This window comes from Passer domesticus, chromosome 10, assembly GCF_036417665.1.
Source record: "Passer domesticus isolate bPasDom1 chromosome 10, bPasDom1.hap1, whole genome shotgun sequence".
Lineage (NCBI taxonomy): Eukaryota > Metazoa > Chordata > Aves > Passeriformes > Passeridae > Passer > Passer domesticus.
This window is the reverse complement of record NC_087483.1, coordinates 39,339,224-39,354,609: the sequence shown is the minus strand read 5'-3', so window position 1 is coordinate 39,354,609 and position 15,386 is coordinate 39,339,224. Positions and strand designations below refer to the sequence as shown.

General features: G+C 38.5%; 1 protein-coding gene across 3 annotated transcripts in view; it reads right to left on the bottom strand.

The window, feature by feature from the left end:
- ARHGAP15 (Rho GTPase activating protein 15) overlaps nt 1-15,386 on the bottom strand; it is a 320,750-nt gene that overhangs the window by 281,059 nt on the left and 24,305 nt on the right. Inside the window, exons 1-2 of one of the 3 annotated variants that reach the window (XM_064435288.1) lie at nt 10,758-10,797; nt 9,672-9,721 (exon numbers count right to left, since the gene is read on the bottom strand). The exons of the other annotated variants lie outside the window; for them this stretch is intronic. Coding sequence (XP_064291358.1) covers nt 9,672-9,683 — 12 coding nt within the window. The 5' untranslated portion in view covers nt 9,684-9,721; nt 10,758-10,797. Of the gene's footprint in view, nt 1-9,671; nt 9,722-10,757; nt 10,798-15,386 lie in introns of those variants that run through there. 3 annotated transcript variants of the gene reach the window in all.

The following is a 15,386-nucleotide window of genomic DNA, read 5'->3' as shown; positions in this document are numbered from 1 at the left end:
CTCTCTAGTGGACCCCACATTAGCACACTGCTTTATCCTGCTTACCTAATTCCTTCTTTCGGATTTAAACAAGCCAAAAACTCACCTTATGCTACTGCAGAAGCAATTTTTATTTTTTGAAGGTTAATCCAACTCAGCAGGATTTAGGGATGGCACTTTTGCTTGGTCGTAGGCATGTTGGCTCAGGCCAGACAGCTGTTTGGACATTCTCCACTGGGAATCTTGCCCTCAACACCCACAGTTGATGCACATACATGGTCTACTGGCTGCCTACTTCCATGCCCATCTGTTCAGATGGCATGGTGCCCACTCACAAGTTCGCTGGATCCTTGCCCTTAGTGTGTAGATGCCAGGCAATGATGGGCTTAGATGGGCAGCCTGCAAAATACTGAAAGTGATCATTTTTTTCCTGTAGGAAGTCCTTCCTCTGCAATAGCACTGAAGCATGGGCACCACATGCTACCCTACACTTAATAACACCTGTGGACATATATGTGCCAGGAATGGAAAGGGAGGGGGGGAACGTGCTTGTGGGGGAAATACAAAGTGGAATGAGACAAAAAAATTGCAAAGATTCCTGTGTAAGAATATATTCTCCATTGCCCTGGCAGTGGAGGGACACCCAGGGTAACTGGGAACAAGGAGGCTCAAGCATCAGAGCAGCACAGCCGTGGCCACACTGGCCAGAGCCCAGCCTGGTTTACCCTGATTCCCACTTCTGATACCCAACTTCCCTCACCACTACCTTGGGTACTGCACACCACTCACTACACAAAGTGTATAAAAACCGAAACCAAATCCTACCAAAACCAGTGTGAACTAAACCCAGACCTGTCTAAACTTCAACACACATCTATATATATCACACAGCACAAAATATTCCATGGGAAGCCATGGCACCAGTAAAGGTAGATAGGAAATAAGTCATTTTAACAAAGGTCCATTTTAACTTGTGTCATTGCCCTTTAGAAAAATAACTGAGAAAATCGTACTTGGTAACAAGAGATTATTTCACATAATTTAGTAGATAAGAAAGTTTCTCTTTTTTTTTTTTTTTCTAAGTCCAAAAATCAACCTTATTACAGATATATTAGGACAAAGCAGCAATTTAAATTAAAATATCATTTTCTTCCCTTGTTCAATTAACAGTAAATCAATATACAGCAAAAATTTTATTGCTTGGAATAAGATACTCAAAAAATTAGTACTTTGTTAAACTATTCCAAAAGGATATATTTTATTTACATTTTTATTGAAATTATTTGTACTTTGTGTCTATAAATCCCCAGGTGTCCACAGGCCAGCCATTCTTTAGTTGTTCTTCGTACATTGTGTGGGAGTCTTTAGAAAAGTCGTAGAGACTCTGGTCTTTGATTAGATAAACTAAACCTTTAGAAGAAGGAGGGAGGGGGAAATCAAAGGGTGCTCAAGCAGAGAGTATTTCCATTGTAGTCTTTCAGGAATCCTCCTTCCTACCAACACTGCGGTGACCAAACTATCAGTCTTACAAATATACATGGAAAAATTAAGAAACCGAGTTATGAATACCCATGAAACACATTGATAAAATTATTCCAACAAGTGGGTTTTTTTCTCTTTTTTCTTCCCCTTCCCCTTGCTGAGTGCACCCCAACAAGGCTCCAACAATGCTCCAACAATTTTGGGTGCATGCGAGCAGGCTGGAAAGAGAGATGAATCTACAAGGCTGGATCTGCAGCCTGGCTCAGGGCTCTCATGGAGTCAGCAGTGTGCTGAGCTTGGAGGCACACTTAAGCTGTGTCTAACTTAGTGTTTACTCTGGGGTGACTGGATTTGAGCGCTCTGTCCCTACCCCAGAGAACTGTTTGCTGTGCGGAGACATCAGTCTTGACTTTGAGCATGCTCCACTGAGTCACTCATGTGTGGCTGCTTGATCTGTTTGGGTCTGGACATATTGTCAAATCCTTGTGTCCAAGTTCCATGGGAGCAGTGCCGAAAAAGTCCTGGCTTCAGAATGGAATTAGATTTATACAGAACACAAGCCAAAATAGTCGCTATGAACATCCGGTGACAAAAATCAAAGAATCAGAATAAAAAGTGGTTTGCTCTGACTCTCAAGCTTAGTTCAACTTCTTTAATCTAAAGGGAAAAAAAACCCACCAAGACCAATTCCTTTCTAGCTTTTAGGCTCTTGATTCCAGGCAAAGCAGGGGCGAAACATTGGCTTTTACAATGCAAAGCCCTTTGTTTTCCTCTGCGCAGAAATTCTCACAAAGAACCTTTTTGTGTGATTGAAAGGAGTATCTTCTAACACAGGTCACAGCTGACAGCCCCATAGCTAAATCTTATTAAAAACTGTTCAGAGACCAAAATTAGAGACTGTAATACAGAACCACTTGGATACCTGTCAGATTGATAATATCTAGATGACCATCTAGCTTGCCACCTGCTCTCCCTTCCCTTTGCACTAATAACCTGAATAAGCTTGTGAATACTTTTTCCCCAGTCCTGTTGGCTCATATTAGTCTTTCATACCGTCAAGACCTGCAATCTCTTTAAAAAGTCAGTTTTGCTTATTAGAATTGTTCAGAGGAGCAAATTACAGATTGCAGCACAAGAAAGAATGAAGCAAAGTTTTCAAACAGATTTTCCCAGGTGCCATTACAAGCATTAACACGAAAGAAAGAGTAATCAAGATAATAACTGATCTACTTCAAGTAGCTTTTTAAGCAAATGACTAATTTTGCAAAGGTCAATTAGCAGGATGACTCCTTCCTATTAGATCTGACACCACAATATTGAGCTAGGAAAAGAATGAAAATATTTAAAAGCCTAACTTTTCTCCCCTCTTCCTTGGAGATTTCTCAGTTTTATATTTAATCACAACCTTGCAGCAAACCAGGTAGGACAGCAGTGATTGCTAGTGCTGCTACCCAGCTCAGGGATTCTCCACTTACAATTTGCCTTCATTTCACACAAAATTAATATCCTAGCATTTTTACCACAACCTGCTGACACAGTAAAACTATGGTAATGTAAAGGTTAGGGCTAGGTTGGGGTTTTTTCAAATACCAAAGTTAGTTCTTCAAATTTGTATCAGACTTCAGGACTCATGAGGAGATTCTTTGTCATACACATTCCCAAAAAAAAAAAAGTACCATCTATTTGTGTCTTGGCAAAATTAGAACTACAGTTGCAAAACTCTATTCTTCATATTGCTTAAGTGCTATTTCATTATTTGCCCTTCAGAGACATAGAGACATTTCAAAAAATCTACTCCCCAACGTGGGCCATGTCCTGAAGAGAACACTGGGGACAGGGAATTTTCCTGATCCACACTGAACCTCCTGGTATTACTCCTGTGGCATCACACTGACAGCAAACCACATAATGCTAACACAGCAGATAAAGAAAGGAAGAAATGGAATTATCCTGTTTGAAACTTCTGAAGCGTCTAGACAGACTGAAAATTGCCCCTCATTTGATTTTCCTAATTCTGTTCTGATATTAAAAAGTCACCTATTTTTCAAAATGTTTTAAAAAATACTCTCAGCAATACAGACATCATCCACTGCCATCCAAGATGTGGGCAGTGTACAAAGGCAGCACTTGCCCCAGAGAAGTAATTTACCTTTTTAAAAACCCCAAAATTATACATCTATATAATTAATTTAAAAACCCCAAACAACCATCCAGCAACTCAAGAAAACAAATGAACCAAACATTGTTAGAAGCTTTGGTGGCACACAAAACCAGGACTTTAACTGCATATTTCCGTGCATATATCATGTTGTACGTATATTTATACCACACTCTCAGCAAAGTCACAAATATACATCGTGTAATGTAGGGAAAAAGGTTTTGATTTATCACTTCTGTGCTTGGTTTCTTCCTCTTTCAGCCCCAGCTCAACAGAGGCTTTCAAACAGCACCTGCCACCAAATCGATTTGCTTCTCCACCCCACGACATGGATGAGGAATCAAGATGGCACCACTTATGAAAATGTTTATATAAATATTTTATCCAAACTATGCTGGACTTAGCATATGCTGGATATTTCTCTCTGAAATCTCCCTGGAAGGGACACATTTCTTGGTTGAAGGCATGAAAACACAATGAATTTACCAATTCTCTTGGTAGTTTCCCACTAGTCTTTTGCAAAATGTGCTGTAATTCTCATTTTATTTTGGGGGGGTTCCAACTTCCTGACATTTCATCTTGTATACCCATTTCCCACTACATTAGAGAACTCTGGTGCCCAATGTTGTCCAATAACGTAGGAAAGAGAGAAATAATTTGCCTTTCAATTTCTTTCAATAATTTAAACATGCAGAGGTCTGTAGGTCCTTCATCGTCAAGACAATTTTCCTAACCTCACTTTTGTTGTTGTTGTTTTTTCCTCTTCCTTGCAGAATCTTAATTATTTTAGAATCACTATTCTGACTTTCTACTCATCAGTACCACTGATATGAACATTTGCCATCTCCCTGCTTCATTTTCACTCACAATGGTCAGCTCAAACTTCTTGACCCCAAAACACCCACAAAAGCAAAATCACAGAACACAGTTCCTAATTCTGGGTGCAGCATGGCCTGTTTCCCATATATACATACATTTGGATAAATTAAAATGTACTTTCAGTCATTAAGCCATCCAGATCACTCTCCACGAGTGCCTTTACCCAGACCTATTTGCCAGTCCATCAATCTTTGCTTTATTTTCAAATGTTATTAGAACTGTTCTATTTACTTCCATATCATGGATAAAAAGAGTGATTAGTGTCAAGCTTAATACTAGTCCCTGGAGAACAACTCTAAAAATTCACCCAGTTGATGATGATTCCCCAGGGACTACTTTCCAAAACGTGTAAATTAATCAGTTCTTAATCCATTTAATGTGTGCTTCACTGATACAGCACATAACTAATATTTAATCAGAATGTCACATACTATTAAGCCGAGTGACTTAAAAACTTTCACTGCACAAGTATGGCTCCTTTTCCAACCAGACTTACATCAAAAAAATAATCCATTCAGTTGCATTTTTAAAATTTGTTAATTTTTTTTCATTTATTATGATTGACATCAATGATATTCCTATTTTTTAACTGAACCCTGGAACACTTTTCCATTAATTGACCCAATATTCTTACAGGATAATTTGACTGTGAAATTTTCCAAGTCATGCCATTTTCCCTTTCTGACTACTGGCATAATGATTGTCCCCTTTTTTAATTTTCTAATTTCCATGACAACTAAATATTTACAATTTAAATGAACAGACCACCGCAGAAAACTATGCAAGGTTGTAGTAAGACATTTATTTAGGTTTCCTAAATTTTTGCCAGATATTGCTAGTTTCTTCTGAAATGAACATTCAACAGGCTTTGAGACATCAATAGGATACAAAGTTCATCATCACTTTTTCAGAATCAAACCATGTGATTTTAGGAAAGCACCAAACAAACAACCACAAAACCCCACAAATATTTATTCATTATTCTGGCTTTTCCTGCATCACTCTTCTAAGCCTCATCGTCTTAGCAGTGAGTCTGTAGCAGCACAGAATTAAGCTCTTAAAAATAGAGATAAAACAAGTTTATTGAAATTATTCCTGTGCACAGAGTTCAGAACTTAAAGAATTTGGAAACCTTCAGGACTCAGGGAATGCCTCCCTTGTGTCCAGCAATGCAGGGATTGCAGAATTCCTCTCAGGGTACAATACCTGGGCTGAAGTTGGTTGTAGGGAAGGTTTTATACACATTTTAACATTTGGCTGCTTTCCACTGTGTAAAGGACCTGTCTTTGCCTGTAACAAGTGCCATCACAAAAACCAGTCAATTAGCCAATATAGCCCAGTTTGTCACTGCCTAGATTCAGTAACTACAGATTTATAAACTGCTGAATGCACAGTACACCTGATAGAACAAAACTATCTGGACTCTACAGCTTCCACATGCTAAAATAATGAAGTTGATTTTACAGTACCCTGTGTTTTATACAATCACCTCTTTTTCTATGAGGAAAAATCAAAAACGGATATTTTTGATTTGCCAAATGAAAAATGGGATATTTTCTCTCATTTATACAGGTGCACATACAACCAGGAATGCAGAGGCATTCCTGCGTACTGGGTCACACTGATTTTTTAAACATCTTGCAGGTTTATGCATGTGTGTGGTTACAGTGGAGCATAAGGGAAGATAAATCCACCTAAATTATAATTCCTTCAGTCACTTATTACACATTGCCATAGAAACGAATTCGCAAACTATTTTCCATGTGGCTCTAAAAGTATCCAAATTCATCTTAAAACGTTTTACTGTCGGTATACAAAGGGCCATTCACTTCCCAGCTCAAATACCCAAAATACTGTAAATGGAGTCTGACCTAAATAAATGCTGCTCCAGATCTGAAGATCATCAGATCCATTACACAAAGCCATTCAGGCACAGACAGAGTGGTGGTTGCAAATGTTCAGATAGATTAGCATAAAGGCACATGTATCTCTAATAGGTTAATAAGTACAACCAGTGGGAAGTGAAAATGGTTGTTTGCCTATAGACTACTGTGAGAGTTCATAATTTATGGGGGGAGTGCACACAGAAACGTGTGACAGTGATTTCTCTTCCCCCGCTCCGCAAAACGCCATTATTTTAATAATTATTGACAGATTAGGAGGTAGCCAAATGGCGTGGATGGAATTTTCTTGAAATGGTTTGGAACTGCTTTGCAAGTGATATTTTGCAAGCCTAACACCCCCTGTTTTGTAGGTCACACGGATATCCACAGACTGTGGATACTGAAGGCGCTTGTCCTTCAGCCTTCTGCCTCACCACATGATTGAGCATCCATATACCTTACAACCATACACCCTGTCGAGTGTTATTCTCTTACATATCACAATTTACCTCGCTTCCTCCACTCAAACATGCAACCAAGCTGAGCAACAAGCTGCTTCAGCTGCCATGTCATTTCAGTTTTTACACATCTTCTCTTTTTATGTGTGCTCTACATCTCCGTGATGTCTCATCTCCCCGTTCCACTGCCATAGGCTACGAGTCAGGAACAAAGCTCAGGCTCAATGTCAAACAGAGTGAAAATGGGAAAATATCATAGAAGAGAAAATTAATGGGCACAAACACAGCTCTGAAACTTCCACCCTTGTGGGCTTTGCAACTTCCCATCATTTCTTGGCAAAATATGAAGGAGAAGGGAGTAATGGTATTTCTACAGAAAATGCCTCAAAAAGGTATTTAGTTAAGGAAAATATGAAGTTATGCTTGCATATTAAAAAGTAGATAGTCTTGTAAATGTGCAATCAGGCCCTTTAATTTGAAAAAATAATTTATTTCCACTTTCCATAATTTTCCTGCTGTCCCTCTTTCCTTGCTTGACCACCATGGTTTACAGAGGTTCATGTTTCCAAAAATGCCTCAGTAATAAAGAGTCCCAAGTCTGACACACAGGAACAGACCCTGAGGCTGGAATCATGGCTCCTCTGCATGAACTGAGGTCTTGCTCTCATTTCAAACAGGGAAATTTCAAGGAGAAACACACACGAAATCTCTCTTGTCAACAGGTTTGCTAGTTATGTCTTTAAAACAAATATGGTGCCTTTCAACTTTTCTCACTGGGTTTTTTTTCTAGAATAAAATTTTTGGTTATCAGGGAAATGATGATGTTTGCAACCCACATCATAAAAATCAAAATTAACCACACACCCCACAAATCCCAGTACTCTAGAAATGGTTGATCCTACCCACATGGACATGGCTGGCAAGTTCCATTGTATGGAATCAAGGTCTTGGATATCATTAGATATTTGGCGACTGTGAAATCTAATTCATGGCCTAAGACTTTTTAAAAAATATAGATTGTATTTTTCTGGAAAAAAAAAAAAAAAAAAAAAAAACAGAAATCCCAGGCTGCAATAAATGCAAAGGAAAAATGGGATGCTTCAGTTTTACTCTTAAATGGTAGAATTATCTTGCTCTAGAAAATATAGTATTGTTTAGAAACCTGCATCTCTCACCCCCAAATGAGCTATTTTTTTTTTTTAATAGCACTCCTGTTTTTGTCAGTAGCCAAAATCCAATACAAATACAAATGATAGTATGTCAAATATTAACATTGGTATTTATCTGGATCCAGGTACTTGATTTATCAGCTAAATTATTTATTCAAGAGGTAACACCATACTTCATGTAACCCCATTTCATATTATGTGCAAACCTTACCTGAATATATTATGTGCAACCTTAATAAACCTTTTCACTTTTCAATTTCAGTCCTTCATTTTTTCACTGTTTGAAACATATAATTTATTTTTTGTACTAACATGCTATAACTGAGCTTATTGCAAACTGTATACATACTTGTTAATATCTTTCAGATGAGCAAATCAGAGTCAAAAACTAAAATGTCTTTTTTTTTGGGTGGGGGTGAATTCATTCATGATGCATTTTCAGTCTGTTTATTAAGTAATCATATCTGGGTACAAGTGTCAACACAATTTACGTTTTGAATAATGTGAAGCAGATAACCTCAATTAACAAGTAATTAGAGTCATTTTCCTATTAAGCAGTTTCCCTAATTGTTTTTGAAACCTGGAACTAAAATTGTAATAAATAATAAGCGGCCAAAACATGTCCGTGAATTAGTTTAATCCAGGCTCTTCCAGTGGAGCCTGGGAAAAAAAACAGCAGAAATAAGGGCTGACTCCTCATGAGATATTGAGAGAAGAGGGAAATATTTTGTAGCTGTGGACTCTTCATAGTGTACTCTTCTGTTGGTTTATTTTGGGTGTTTTTTTTGTTTTTGTTTTTTAATTGATATTATTTCCTTTCCCTCTCTTTTTTCACCCCCATGATTTCATATATGAACTTTTAACATATGATTATCAACATATTTGACTTAATCATTGCTGTGGATTGACTAGAGCCCATCAGGGAAAAGCCACTCCCCAGTGAACACAGAGGGTGTGATCTCAGCTGAACTACATTTTATAGTAATACAAATTAATTTGATCCCTTGCATCCTACCTTGTGAGCACACCATGACTCTCTCTGTGTAAAATAATAAATATCAACCTGTTTCTTAACATGTTGATATATAATAAATATCAACACAAATAGAACAATTTGTGTATTTGCTGCTGGTCATCAAAAAAAATATTCATCATTGGAATACCAGTCTTTAAATTGATACCTGTCATATCTCAAGTTCAAGAAATAAGCTTAGAGAACATAAAAATTCCACATGTATTTCTCTGCTTACACTGCATGGTCTCATGGAAAACACCTAGGCTGCACTCTGTCGCAACCAAAAATGGGGGAAAATAATTTTCTAGCTGAAAACAAGAAAAGATCCAGCAGCTGCTCCTCACCCAGAGCCAAAATAAATAAGTGAACTAAAAACTAACAGAAAAGCTACACAGAAATCCCAGGGAAAAAAAAATGAAAAGGGGAAAAGAGCAGGTGCAATAGTATGGGGCTGCCCCATTCCTGGACTTGTCCAAGACCAGGTTAGATGCAGTTCTGAGCAACCTGGTCTGGTGGAAGGTGTCCCAGTCCATGGCAGGGGATGGAACTGGATGAGCTTTATGGTCCCTCCCAGCCCAAACCATTCCCTGGTTTTATGATTCTATTCTCTTCACCCACAAACTCCAGCCTAAGCCAGAGCCTCCTGACCTGCATTAACATTCATCACAATTCCAGCTGCTAGGAGATGCCATTTTCACCTGAAGGAGAGGAAAGAGATGGAATTCTTACAGCCCATGAAGGAAGCAAGCTACTCAAAAAGGCTCTTGGCACATTTCTAACTAGACTTCACCCTCCACCCCACAAACACTTGGCTGTTGGCTTTAAGTCTACAGGAAATTTTGCCAGCCTTGGAAGAGTACAAGATTTCTATTTACTCCATTTTTTACAAAATTTCAATAAAGCAGCAAATCAAAACCAGACCCCTCAAAATAAAAATTAAAAACCCTAGGAAGACAGCCTGAGAAATTCCAGGAAAAAACTGGCAGCTACAGAAGGACATGATCTGTCCAGAAGGAATACAAACATTTAAATAACTTGCTGGAAATTAGACTTTGTGAAAAATACCATTGATTCCTTTCAAGTCATTTTATTAAAAGGTCTATTAATGCTTGGCTTGCACTTTGTGGCCATGAGAGATGTTGGAGCAAAGAGCTATCAAAGGTGGCTATCAAAGTTGGGTTTTTTCCATTTAACTTTAACTATTAAGCTGCTCATTTTGTGGAGACAATCATTAGTGTCTTTAATGTGAAACAAAGCTTCTGGATAAGAGCTGCTAGCTGAAGATCAATATGAAAGATATCATTTCAGTTACAGCTTTAATAACTGTAACAATAGGGAGCCTGGCATTGCAGGCTTTATGCATTAATGTAATTTAGAATCTACCAGGTACAAATCTTATCAAACATTAGCAGTGGCTGCGTTGGGATTTTCTAGGTAAGAAAACTGTGTGATAAATGGGAAGTATTTGAAAGGTAAACTTTCATGTAATCAGGCTCATCTGCCATAAAAACATGAAAGAATTTACATGAAGAAAGTGAAATAAATAAACCAAAACAGCTTCTGGAAAAAGGATGGACATTTTTAAGGAGCTAGTGGTTCATGTGCTCAGAGTGCACTAGAATGTCTCTCTTGTTTATACCAACACAAATATGATCCACAAAACTGGAATTTCAGCCAAATTCAGTGCAACTAAATACTTTATGCAAACCACCATACACAAAAAGCAAAACCTACCTGGATGTACAGTCAGCTAAACCCAAAACCAACGACGAGCTTTTCCCCTGGCTGCCAATAAAGCACCAGCACCAGAGACCAAGAGCACAACCCTTCCTCCAACCACAATTTACAGCTCCACCCAGAAAATTTGCATTTCCCACCCCATTTCTTCCCACCCACCTGTCTCCAAATCCCTCTGCTCCCTTTTCACAATGGACCCAGTTGCCCCAACCTTTTCCAGGTTTTTGATATTTGCATGGTGGTGTCATCCTTAGTCTGCTGCAACAGTTTATCTACAACCATGTTATTTCTTTTCCCAGCTCTTCAATTTCTTGATTAAAATTAAATTTAAAAAAACAAAATGCAAAATTCAACACACCACCAAAGGGGAAAAAAAGAAGAAAAGAAAATCAGGCCTGAAAATGTTAAACCACAAATTTTGGATCCTCCCAGCAAAGTTGTTCTTAAAACCTGACGCAACCAATTGGCAGTTCTTTAAACAATTTGTTTAACTTCTGTCCAAATGTCTTCAGGTTTTAGTGCTTACAGGTGGCTACTTTAGATTTACACTTTAATTTTGAGAAAGATCTAAACTGGGAACACTGAATTTTCGGTTTATCATTTGCTGATAAAAAATGGAAAGCTCAAAGTTAAAGTAGCCAACTACTGGAAAGAGTTGGCACCTGGCATTTTAATTTTTAAACAATGGGGGGGTTTTGTGTAATGATGTTATAAAGTAAGAGTCTGACTTCAGGACCACAATCAAGAAGAATGAGCTCTTAAAGATGACAGAATCACTGATGGGAATCTCAGTTGGTCCAAAATCCAGGTTTGGTCCAAATAAATAAACAAAAGTTTGGATGCTTGTCTGGGTTTTCTACCTGCCTTGGGGCTAGAGATGTCATGAGAACAGATTCTCTCATCACAGCTGCAGCACTTCCAGTCCTGGCCCTGGATGGAATATCCAGGAGAACAATCTTTCTTACAGAGCTCTGGGGCAGGGGAGGGGAATAAGGGAAAATAGGATGGGGATTTCACAGTCTTTCCAATTTGACTCCAAAACAGAGGTAAGATTCAGAGATTAGAAAGGAAAACACATTTTTTACTCTACTTGGGTTTTGGCTGTAGTCTTCAATGCTACTTTTTACTGCAACTGGCAGAGTGTGTGGCAGCTCAGAGTCAATAATCACAAAAAAAGAAAGGTGCAACTGCTTCTAAAGTTTAGGCATATTCAGTACTGTCCTAAAATAACAAACATAACTTAGTTGTATTGTTCTATGACATGTAAGTTAATTTATTTTTTTTTTTAAAGGCTGTATATTGAGAAATTAAGCTCCTTCTTCCACTCAAGGTGCTGGGTTCTGGGCCCTTTGAAGAGAGAGGTTCCAATCCAGCTGTGTGTCTATGCAGGCACACCCTTAACTAGAAAATCATGGATGATAAAGACCTATTTCCATTAAGGCTATGAATCACACCAAACAGGAAATCAAACAGAAAATAAAATATTACCATGTTAACATGACAGGATCAGATCCTGAAAAAAAAAAAAAAATAAAGAAAGGTTGACTTCAAAGGAAATTTGATCTGATTTAGGGCAGGAGAATTCTGCTGTCAACTATTTGTCTAAGAATAGGCACATTGCCTAACAAGGACACTCTTGTCTGTTTTAAAACCCCTTCTCATCGCATTAAACAACATTTATTAAGCGTGTGCATACACAGTGAAATAGCACATGTATTTAGGGCATGCACAAAGTAATTCGATCCCCATTTCATCTCATTGGTACTGCAAATGTTTCACTGCAGTAATAAAACAGACAAAAAAAATAAAACCTAAAAAAACCCCTGGTTCTTTACCTCTCCTGTCATGTTGCATTGGGTCACTCGGTGCCACATGATGTGATATCATGTAGCTCAATGCAAGGAGACACATGTCCCTTCTCATTGGAAATTTAAAGAAATGGAGCTTACTTTTCCCCTGTGGGAAGCTATGCAGGTCAGGTGCCCAAGACTAGCTATGGGAAGTTTGATATAATCTCAGTTTCAGTACCTACATATTTCAAATCTGACGGCATTTTTGAAAGGAAATGTGTTAGATGCCACAATTCAGCTGTAACACAGTATTTAATAAAGATAGCGTAAAAGGAATATAATTCCACAGCTTATGTTCCCTGTCACGGTGTGCACTGACATAGATTTCCAGAGAGACTCCTTTAAACAACACTTTTTAAGCATACTTTTTGAAATATACAGCATAGAACACAAAGGCCCTCAGAGAAACCTAACGCTGCTGAAAGCACAGGGGTATAGAATCAAGGGAAGAGAACTGATTAATGATGAAGCCAAAATAAGGTTTTTTTGGATGAAAAATAGTGAAACAGTTAAGCACAGAGAATATAGATAAGGAAAATGTACAGGACCTGGGGCCAAGTTCTCCTCTCAGTTACACTAGCATAATTGTGGAATAATTCTGTTTTAATTACTAGAGTTAATATGATGAGAATGGAATTATCTACATAAAGAGCATGATTGAAACATTACAGTTGAACCAGCTTTGAGGCAGCCTCTTTAATGCATGGAAAAGAAATACACATTCTCCACAGTCCCACTTTACAGGTAGAGAAACAGAAAAAAGTACTAAAAAATCCCTTTGGCAGGCAATGTCCAGGCTGGGACCAGGGAAAAATGACAAATTCCAGTCCAGCTCCTTCTCCACTTGGTTGCAATGAATAAATCCAACTGAAGGCTGTCTTGGAAGCCAAGTGAAATATTATGTGTATAAAATTATCTTGCTAACATCATGGCATGTTACTGTCTCACTCCTGAATCAAAAAGATGCAGCTTTATACTGTGTTGGTCTGTTTAGCATCATGATGGCAACTTCAGTGTCATTAATGTGTCTGTGTATTTGGATGCCACTTCTTAGAGGATAAAACAGTCAAAAAAGAGATTTTATGAAATAAAATTTTCCTGCTGGTAAAAAGCACGAGGATATATTGGTATGGACTCTGAAATGATGGTAATACAAAAGCACTGAGATGAATGTTATTTGAATCAGATGTTAAGGTAGAGAAAACACTATTATTTGGAGGGTTGTTTCAAACCTCATGTCCAAGTTTTCTTAGTCTGCTGCATTGCCTTACCAGGACAACTCAAAGCCACACTCTGCAGAGATTTGGAGCAAGGAAGTTTTGAGCTACAAACTCCTGATTCAACTCCATGATGGTTCCTTGGGTTTGAACAAGATAAGGTGAAGGAGAGGAACATTTAGAGTTCGCCTCATCTCCCCATTTTCACCCATTTCTGATGGAAAGAATGAAGAGAAGTGTCTGTTACTCCTTTTTCCTTCTAAGTTCCTGTTGGTTCCACAGCCCCAGTCCCCAGCTGTCAGTGAGAAATGAGAGCCTCAGTCTGCCCTTAACAAGTGCTCTGCCCTTAAACAAGACATCACATTTTATATGATGTGGACCAAAATTTATATTAGCACGAATTTCCACTGCTCTTCTATAGATTATAATAAATCGATAATTACTAATCCAGAAACTCCCATTTACACCTTTTCTTTCCTGTGTTCTGTGAAGAACTACCAACACTACCTTAGAAGATATTTTTTGAGTGTTTCTCTGTCTACTTTCCTATCAGTGTCTTGATGTTAACAAATGAGGGTGGGAGTGAGAGAGTGGCCAAATATCTTGAAGGGTGAGTTCAGGGTTCCTAGTACTGCCTCAAGCTCTCACAAGGTCCTGCCCTGAGCAGTGACACCCCAAAGCCCCAGATCCTTGAGAAGAACCAGCACTGCCATCTCATGTCTCCACACTGCCAGCATCAGACACTAAAAAGGCTGCTAAGAGATTAAAAGAAAATATGGAACAAAAGAAGTCAAGCATGGGTTTTAGATGGTAAATTAAATAATATTTTCATAACCAAGTTTTCACTTTTTCCCCCTCAAGACATACATTACAACAGAGAGAAGTGTGTCATCTGAAAAGAAAAAACACTCTTTAATTTTTTTACCCTTTTTTAGATGTCCTATCAGCTTAAAAATATTTTTATATGTATCTACACCAAGCTTTCTATGAAACTAAAAGGGATTTGCAGACTTTGAGGAATTACATTGATCTTCTCACAAACCACCCAAATTGTAGAAAACTCTATTAATGATAAAGAAAACGTTGCATTTTTTTCACTAGATGTTAGGAAAACAACGGAGTGGGGGGAGGTATTCATAAGGAGGATACAAAACTTCCTAACAGAGATGCAATGCCTCGTAACAGAGCATTCAGTTAGGAGGGTATTTTAATATTGAACATCCTTTCAAAGAATTCCATTTTCAAGCAGCGCATGATGGGAACGCCAATGTTTTAGAGACAGCTGATCCTCCAGCTAGCATGTCCCCAATTTTTAAAGGGGAAAAAAAAATAAAAAGGGGAAGGGGAAGGAAAGGGGGGCTGGAAAGGCGTTTGGCACGGGGTTGTGGGTCCGTGGCATCAGCTGCTCCAGCTGCAATCCCTGGTGCTGCTCTGCCCCCTGGTGCTGCCGCGGCCGCAGAGCATCCCCCGCCGAGCATCCCCCGCTGTCACTTCTCACTTCTCCGCCAAGTTCAAGGTCAGTGCCTAGCTATTTTCAGCTCATCTCTTCTTGATCCATG